The sequence below is a fragment of the Tupaia chinensis genome, unplaced genomic scaffold (genome assembly GCF_000334495.1).
Source record: "Tupaia chinensis unplaced genomic scaffold, TupChi_1.0 Scaffold149011_1, whole genome shotgun sequence".
NCBI lineage: Eukaryota > Metazoa > Chordata > Mammalia > Scandentia > Tupaiidae > Tupaia > Tupaia belangeri.
Genome location: NW_006208857.1, coordinates 1,402,091 through 1,411,343, shown reverse-complemented (window position 1 = coordinate 1,411,343; position 9,253 = coordinate 1,402,091). Strand labels below are relative to the sequence as shown.

General features: G+C 53.3%; 1 protein-coding gene across 1 annotated transcript in view; it reads right to left on the bottom strand.

The window, feature by feature from the left end:
• VWF (von Willebrand factor) overlaps positions 1–9,253 on the bottom strand; it is a 183,061-nt gene that overhangs the window by 121,492 nt on the left and 52,316 nt on the right. Inside the window, exons 8-10 of the mRNA XM_006170833.3 lie at positions 7,784–7,906; positions 6,874–6,985; positions 5,670–5,716 (exon numbers count right to left, since the gene is read on the bottom strand). Of these exons, the coding sequence (XP_006170895.1) occupies positions 5,670–5,716; positions 6,874–6,985; positions 7,784–7,906 (282 nt within the window). The remainder of the gene's footprint in view (positions 1–5,669; positions 5,717–6,873; positions 6,986–7,783; positions 7,907–9,253) is intronic.

Sequence of the window (9,253 nt, the reverse complement as noted above, 5' to 3'; positions counted from 1 at the left end):
CCCGGCCCCCGAGCAGCTGCAGACCTGGGTGCAGTCCTGCCTTAGGTATGCAAAGGCATGGGCAGGGATGAGCAGCCCAGGTGATGGTGAGGGTCCCCCTGCCCGGTCCCCAGGACAGCCAGCCCCATCCAGGTGACAGGCTAGGAGGACGCTTGCAGCCCAGATGAGGTCAGGAGCAGGTCCAGAGGCCCCAGGTCATCCTCACCAACATCACCTTCCTCTCCCTCCACCCACCACAGCCTCCAGGAAGGGCAGGAACATCAAGTACAGTGATGTCACGGGAAAGCCTTTCTCAAATGACTACTTTTCAGGGCCAGCAGGTGGTGTAGTGGTTAAGGTGCTGGACTCCCACGTGACCAACAGCTGTTCAAGTCCCAGACCTGGCAGCTTGAAAATCACATAGGGTGCGTGTGCGTGCATGCCCAAATCCCATGAGAATACAGAAGGGACTGCAGTGTGGCCATCATGCCTAGGGGGTGATCTCTCACTCTCTCTCTCATTGTCTCTGTCTGGCAAGCACACATGCCCTATTGTAAAAATCTTAAAATTTTTAATTAAAAAAATGACTAATTTCAGAAATCCCCATCATATGGTCACTTGGGTCAAATGTCTTGACCATGTCGCAGTCCAAATGGGTGGGAGCTTCCCCTCACAGTCCCCTGTTTTCTCAAGCACATGTTTATCTGAGTAAGAAACTGGACTTTATTATCGCAGACAATGCCCAGGAAAGAGGGGTCAAAGAGAAAATGTGCAAATATTCAAAAGCAAAACTCTCAAGGCTGGTATCTACTGCTCTGATCTGATTTCCTGCTTGACCTCCCTGATCTGTGTTCCCAAGTTTCTCAGGAACAGAAGTCTAAATATTACATTTCGCTTATCTCCTTGGTACAACTGCGGGACGGAGCTTCAGGCACAGGAAACCCACGAAGACAGATGAGTGAGCTGCCGGATAGCAGCAGACCCTGGAGCCAGGACTTCAGCCATATCAACTGGCCACACGGCCATGCCCATCCGCTGCCCAGATGGGGACACCTAGGACACCCACGGCCAGGCAGCCGGGCCGCAAGGGGAGAGAAGTGAAGCTTCCCTGGGTCCCTAAGAGTGACACAGGCATGGGGACCCCACCCAACATGGCCTCAGGGGTCACTGCAGCTGCTCAGAGCCTGAGGTCATTCTGTCCCTGGGCACACGGGGGCAGGTGCCTGGGGTGTAGGTACAAGACTGGGCAGAGAAAGCCTTGGCTACAAAATGTGATGCTCAGGCATGGCCTGGCGGAGGACTGATGGGATTCCAGAAATCCAGCAGGGGCCAAGACAGGCAACTGGAGTCTCTGTGAACTCTGGCAGGGGGAAGACAGACCAACCCCAGGCAAGCGCAAGCACTAAGAACATCCCGTCCTGTTGGAGAGGCATCCGCCCCGTTTCCTCATCACTGTCTCTGTTAGCCAGGGATGTGGCTGCCAGGTGCTGGAATATCAGCCCACGAGGCTTCACACAGACTGACCTTCCCAAGTCACATTGCAGGGCTGCATTAAAATCTGTCTGAAATTAACCTGAACCAAACGGGCAACAGTGTACACCAAGGCTTCCCTCCAAACAACCAGGGCAGGTCCACGGACCTCCTAAGGGTGTCCTGTCTCACTTTCCTGTCCCATCTGCCCTAGCCACACCTCACCTCACACCACCCCTGCCCACTGTGGCTCTTTCGTCTGCCCCTGCTCAGACCTTCTCTGACCCTGCTTAGTGGAATGACTGCCTCTGTGAACTACGAGAACAACTGATATTTACTGAGCATTTGCTGCGTATTCAGTAAGAACACCTCAACCACAGCCAGGAGACGAAGCTGCTGTTCTCTCCCTCTTCTACAGACCAGGAAACTGAGGCTGCAGATCATTAAGGAGCTCGCCCCAAGTCAGCCAATGGGTAAGCAGAGGCACTAGAATTCCAGCCAAGAATGTGTCTGAAGCCTGTGCTCCCAGGTCCCTGTTCCAGGACACCCTGGAGTGCTCCTGGGAGTTTGGACACAACTGAAAAGCTTCCATTCACCCCTCGCCAGCCCTAGAAGGGTACCTTTCGTGCTTTTCTACTAAGAGTTTGAAATTCCCTAAAAAGAGATTTATTCACTTGAACAGTTTTGACAAGCGTGTCCCTTCCACATTGGCGCTAACCAAACATTCATAGTTCAATGAGAACTAAATCAGCAGACCTTCCCGAGGGCAGAGTTCTACCGTGCAAGGAGGGGGGGTTCAGATTACAGAAAGGGAAGTCTACAGTATGAGGGGAAACATACTTTGCTTGAGGCTGCCCTAACTCCTAGCCAGTAAGCATAGTTGTGCAGAGAGCCACCAAGGCCTGGGAGCATGTCACAGGAAGCCCTGTCCTCCCCAGTTCAGACAGCTGCTCTCCTGGGCACACCCATCTCCTTCCCATGACCCTACATGACACTCCAGGGTAGGCAGCCTCTAAAACGTGCCCCATGGTCCCTGCCTCCTGTATTCATGTCTTCGTGTGACCCTCCCCTCCTTGAGTGTAGACTGGACTTACTGGCTTGTTTCTAGTGAATAGAACACAGCAGATGTAATGGGATGGCACTTCAGAGATTAGGGTTAAAAAGAATGTGGCTTCTATCTTGGTAGCTTTATCTTAGTCACTCTGAAATCACTCACCCCAGGGAAAGCCAGCTGTCAAGTCACAAGGTAGCCCTAGGGAGAGGTCTACGTGGCCGGGGAGCTGCCGACAAGCATGAGTGAGCTTCAAAGCAATCCCATCCATCCCCAGTTGAACCTTCAGATAAGACTATAGCCCCAGTTGATAGTTCGGCTGCAACTTCATGAGAGCCCTTGGGCCAGAGGCACCCAGCTAACTCTTACCCAGATTCCTAAAGGAGAGAAACTGAAATTATGTCGGTTGATTTAAGCTACTAAATTTAGGGGTGATTTGCTATGCTACAATAGCTAACTAGTACATCCTCATCTTATTGCAGAGAATCAAAACCCAGTTCTCTATTTCTAAGATTTACAATGTCGGCTCCTCCAGGGGCTGCAGAGGTGTCCCCGCCTGCTCTTTGCTTTAGTGGCAGAGCATCCCCTTCCAGAACCTTCCTGTCTAGTGTCTCTATCAGAAAGCTCTACCTGCAGTCTTCACACGCGGGAGCATGAGACAGCTCCACCGCCTGCTGAGCCGTGGCAAGCTGGAGAAGTATACCTGCGTGCCAAGGGTGGAGACAGGCTGGGAGTAACAGTCAAGAAAACTCCAGAGCTAGACAGAAGGGGACAGAGCTGGAGCTTGGGGATGAGACACGCATTTAGTGATTCTGTCGGGAAAATATCAGTAAGCCACAGAGCTGGAACTGGCTGTCTTCCCATCAGGGTATCACAAGAATGTCTCACATCCTCTGCAACGCTTTCTTTTAGATTTTGAATTGAAGACCACGGGATGCTATTGCCTTCCCTAGACAGAGCGTCCCATCATATGCACGGTGAGTGATCAGTGGTTGATGAATGGATGGAGGGAGGGATGATGGTTGGAAGATATTCCCTAGAGAGAGTGCTTATTAAGATTTCCTAATCTATGACCAGTGGCACGTGGTTAGGTGCTGTGCAGAGGAAGTTGGATCCCATGGGGCAAACTAGGGTTCAAATCCCAGCTCCTGTCAGCTTCAGGCCAAGTTCATGGGCACATGACCAGGACCTTGACGGGATAGAAAATTGGAAGAAAAAGACTGCAGAGTGTCCAGGCCTACATGGGAGGCAATTCCTCTCTCTCTCTCTCTCTCTCTCTTTCTCTCTCTCTCTCTCTCTCTCTTGCTCTCTATAATGAATAAATTTTTTTAATCCCTAATCTCATAGGCAGTCTGAAAAAAAAAAAACAATAAACTGAATTCCTAATTCCATCCACCATGGCTCACAGACCTTACGTAATGCATGCTTACTTAGAAAGGAAAAGTTGTACACAGGTTGAATACAGAACCTTCATGTATCTTTTCAAAAGCTATTAAAAAATATCTCCAAAGGAAAAAAAAATGAATTTGCCTGGTGCGTTCAAGAAATGAGACATGTGGGGCCAGCAGGGGGCACGGTGGTTAAGGCACTGGATTCCCACATGGCCAACGATGGTTCTAGTCCGGGATCTGGTGGCTTGAAAATCAAACCAAGCACATGGCATATGCACATGTGCCCAAAATCCTGAGAGGAAAACAAAAGAGAAGGGATAGTGGCATGGCCCTCTTCCCTGGAGGATGATTTCTCATTTTCCCTCTCTCTGTCTTTCTCTGTCTCTCTCGGGCAAGCACATATGCCCTATGGCAAAAACCAAAAAAAAAAAAAAAATAGACAAGACTATCACTTTCAAGAGTAATACATGGTCCTTTATTATTTCTTTAAGGAATACACAAAAGATAACCTGGATGATTGGTCATCCCTAGACTAATTAATCTATTATTATTATTGATTCATCTATTGCCACTCCCCTCTATCTCCAAAGTTTTCCCAGTGTAAGGGCCCAGGACCAGGTCCTGAGAGACTTTAAAGCCTTTACTACGCAGACCTCAAGTCTGATCCCAGGTATCTGAGCACAACCCACTCTTGGCCCACCAAAGTCTAGGATCAGGAGGGAAAGGAGAGGGAGGGGCAGACGTAGAAGTCAAGCAGTTGAGTTGTAAGTTTGAATCCCACTCTGCCTCTTGGCAGCTGTGCCACCTTGGGTATGTTATTTAAGCTCTCTGGATCTGTTTCCTCCTTTGTAAAATGAGAATATTGATCAACTGTGGCCGCCTCACGGGTCACAGCTATAGGTAGTAGAGGAAGTGCTAAGCACAGGGTTCAGTACACAGAAAACACCAAGTGAGTGACCACAGGGAGTAGATGTAGGGTCACTCTGGAGAGCTTGGAACGGGCAAGTTTGTAGTAAATAGGACAGAGTTGGGTCCAAACAGAAAAAAGCAAAGGACGGAGATTATAAAATATGTTTTCCTAAACAGATTTTCAAGGGCACGGACAGGGTTGGGGAATCATTTGGTAACTGGTTCTCCTAGCTCTTGATCCATACCATGGTCTTCATATCAGGCATTCTAGAAAATTTCATAACAACTCTCCCTTCAGGGCTGGCCTCACAGCATAGCAGTGGAACCCACACGACTAACCAGGGTTCCAATCCAGGTCTGAGCAGCTTGAAAAGCATATATGTGCCCAAGATCCTGGAGGAAAAAGGATCATGGTATAACTAGGCCCCATTTGGGGGTTCTCTCTCTTTCTATCTCTGTCATCCATATTCCCTCTGGCATAAAAAAATAAATAAATAAAAATTAAAAGACTCACATTTCAAGTCTAAAGAGTTACCAAGCCCTTTTTCCGCTTAATTTCCCAAAGATTTTGCTTCTTTGTTTAGCCAGCCCTGGTCTTACAGATCATCAACCTTAATCCTTTGACCGAACAGGTGATGAGAAGAGAACAATAACACCTTTGCTCAGCTGCATCCTCCCCTTTCAGCTACCTCAGGGCTCTTCCCTCTGGCCCTGAGTGAGCCCAGAGCTTTGAGCAGGTGGTGCATCCAACCCGTGCAAGGGCATCCACCTCGCCCTGCCTTGATGGGTGTTTCTCCCCCCACCAGGCTCTAATAAGATGACATGGCTCTCCACTCGGAGGAGGGAGGGAGGGAGTGACGGTCACCTACCTGGGCATTCTTCATTGCTGCAGACCCACAGGCTGTTCCGGCAAATGCTGTCAGGGAAGGAAGCACAGGTTGCTGGTAGTTTTGCAAACACAAGCTCCGCCAGTGGGTGCAGAGCTCACCGCAGAGCTCACAACACCCAAAGCCAGAGATCGAGGAGAAGACATGGCTGGGGCTACAGGAGCCTTTATGAGGTTAAAGTGGTGCAGGACCGGGCTTTGACCACGCAGGACTCTTGCAGATGTTGCCACAGGGAAGAGACTCAGAAAAGGAAGAAAGAAAACCCAGGTTGGGGCTGGCCTGGTAGCACAGCAGTGGCCTGAAGGACATCCTGGGTGTGGGTGCCCCAAATCCTGATGGGAGAGCGAAATGGAGAAGGGCCTGTGGCATGACCATGCCCCATGGGGGTCTCTGGCATGCAAGTGTATGTACCCTCTGGGAACTGAAGGAAGGAGGGAAGGAGGGAAGGAAGGCAGAAACGAGGAGGGAAAAAAAGAAGGAGGGAGGGGAATAAACCTAGTGTCTCATGTCCCTGAAAATACCCAGGTACTAAGAAGCTCAAGTTCTGCTCCCCAACTCCAGCTGGCGGGAGAGAGCTGTGGAAAGGGCGGCCCCCGAGTCATGCCAGGGGCTCTGAAGGCTGCCCAGCAGGGAAAGGTGCACAGGGAAGAGGATGGGGTGTTATCTTCCCGGGATGCAGGGGCGAGCAGAACAGCCAGAGGCAGTACCAGAGGAGCTCCAGAGGGGTGAGGCGAGCTGAGCAGGCGCTCCTGGGCATGGCTGGCTGTAGGAGCCATGGAAGGCGACCTGCCTGGGTTTCCACTGGGTACTGCCACCTCCTCCCACCTGGTAGGCAAGAGGTCTCAGAGATTCTCTCTGTGCTGCTTGGTGGCTGTCACGCAGTCCCTCTTCAGAGAGAGAGGATCACTCACTAAACAGTTTGCAAGGACATCTAGAGATGTTCACACCTAAGGGAGCCTTCCCTTCCTGACCTCCTGCTCTTGCAGGCACACCTGTAGTCTAATCCTTGCCCTCCATCACTGCCTCCCACATCCATCCCCAATTCCCACCACCCCACCAGCCGTCTCAGTCCCTCCTCCCTCAGCGGAGGCCAGGTCCTGCTCCCCCTGCCGCTGCCTCTACTGCCCCAGTGTCCCCTCCAAAGCCCCCAGCAGCTCTCCCACACCACTCCGTGCTGCCCGGTTACCAGGTGTTGCAGTCTCGAGAGAGGGAGGCGCCTGGAGGGTACCGCTTCCCGGAATGGACGCAGGAACACTCAGCACTCACCACGCAGCGGTCTTCATCAAGGAGCTGTCCCTCTGGGTTCAAGGGCACCAAGGCAAAGGTCTCAGAGCACCATCGTCATCACGCATCCCACAGCTGTGGGATCCCCGGGCTATCGCCGCTGAGGGCACCTTCCAGGAAACCCCAGGAATGTGTTCTGAGTCTATCTTTCACAGGACGCCACACGAGGGAGGGTCTTGCTGGCTCAAGCTCATCCAGTGGGGCAGGCATGAGTCCTACGCGTAGGACTTCCTCCAGGGAGCTCAGAACTCGTGTGGCCCTTTGCTTTCACATTAATGCATTGTGACAGAGAGCAGGAACGTCACTTGTCACCATTCTCCAGATGGAGAAACGGTGTCGAGAGTTTCGCTCAAGGTCTCCCGGTAGAGAAGTCCTGAGCTGAAACCTCCAGGACTTGCTCTCAACAACAAAACGGGGGTTTTCTCCAAAGCTTAGAGTCTCCCCTGAGAGGGCCTTTCTAGTGCAGACACCTCTTTCGGCAGAGCTCACGGGACAAACCAAGGACACGTTTGAAAGATCTCTTTACCCGACTGCTTCCCTAACACCTAAGCGAAAAACACACGAGGGCTCAGATGAAGCCACAAGCCCCCAGATGAAGTCACTGCTGGGGCCCGGACTGTCTGCCCACTTCCTTGGACACAAGCGTTTTCACTCCTGATCCTTCTGCCCAAAGACTTTTTTAAATACATAAATAAATAAATAAAAGGCCTCTGGTTTCAGCACTGACAAACGGGCACAAGAGGCCTTCATCTGGCTTCCCAAGGCCAAGGGCGCGGGCAAGGTTTCGGAGCTGGAAGTGGGAAGTCTGTTACCAGGGCAGCTGCAGCCATCCACGCAGTGCTCCTGACACACCTCGTTGATCTGCAGGCTCTGGCACGTTCTGGCGCAAGGCGACACACACTCCTTATACTCCAGGCCAGCCGGGCACGCGGGTCCTGGAACAGAAACCGGAGGCATCCCGCCAGGCGATTCCCAGCAGCACAGCAGCCAGCCACGTTGTACTCGGGGCCTCGCCCATGACTGCGACCCCCGTCTTCAGTGGCCCCTCAAAGAACACTGTCCATCTGAGAGGCCCTGGCTCAGACTCAGGGGGCCACTGGGGCCACCAGTCCTCCCTCCATCCTCCAATCTCCCTGGCATTTTTTCACTCCTCTGCGCCCCACCCCTTTCCCCTATAAGCTTGTTGGGAGACTCCGAACTCCTTGCAGGAATGGCTTCCAGGACCACCAGGGGACAGTGGTGCCTTCCATCACACCCCTCCTCTGAAGGCTCCTCCTCCCCGCAGAACTGGCCCCACGGGAATGTCCCACCCAGCACATTTTCCTGCATGGTGACGCTCATTCCATTTCGTCTCCCCTTTGCCGCAGGGCTGTCTCCGTGGCCTTGTCACCTAAGTGTCTCCCTGCGCTCCCCGCTGAGCCCAGCTCCTGTCGGGGAAAGGCCTCATGCTTTCTCCCTCCAGCTCTCGGCTGACAGAAGGGCGCCGGCTTCCTGCCCCAAAGCCCTTCTCCAGGGCACCTCGGTATCTCCTCCCCGCTACCCTCACATGCAGCCCTGCGAGAGGGCCACTCTGTGATGTCCGCCTTCTGCCCCGGGGCGGCATGGACGAGCTCTAATCTGGGAGCGGTTTGTCACACGCTCTGACCCACGTGTGCCGTGGAAATATCCCCCGCTCCTCTGCGTCTGCCCGTCCGTACCATCCGTGTAATTAGGCAGACCGGCCGTCCGCGTGCACGGGTTTTGGTCAGTGAAGGTCCGGGGAGTGGGCGGCCTCTTGCAAGGTCATGGGAGGAGCCTCTGCTTAATCACGATCATCTGGGAATGATGACACTGACTAGGGACCCAGTGAGGTCAGAAGATGAAGACCCCAGCGACCGCGGGAGGCCACCGGGGTGGAGCCGCAGCCCTGGCCTGGAGAGCGGGCAGACTTTTTAAGAAGTGGGGGCCGGCCTTCATAAAAGCCTTTGGGTCTCTCACACATGGCTGCTGGGCCAGTCTGGCCCGCTCCCTGCTCCTTTCCACTCAGGCAGGCAGGCACTGAGGACGCGAGGGCCATCGCAACCGCTTGGGAACATGCTGTGGGTCCAGGAAACGCAGGGACAGGGCCCCGGGCTTCGGGAGGCCTGGGGAGACCGGCTGCCTCACCACGGCTGGGACAGACAGCAGAGGACAGAGCCAGCTCGGAATGCGCCCTGGCCAGGGCCTTTCATGCACTGGCCACTACAGTCGGGGCACAGCGGGGACCCAGCAGGTCCGGGCCCTGTGGCCGGGCGGGCGGGACT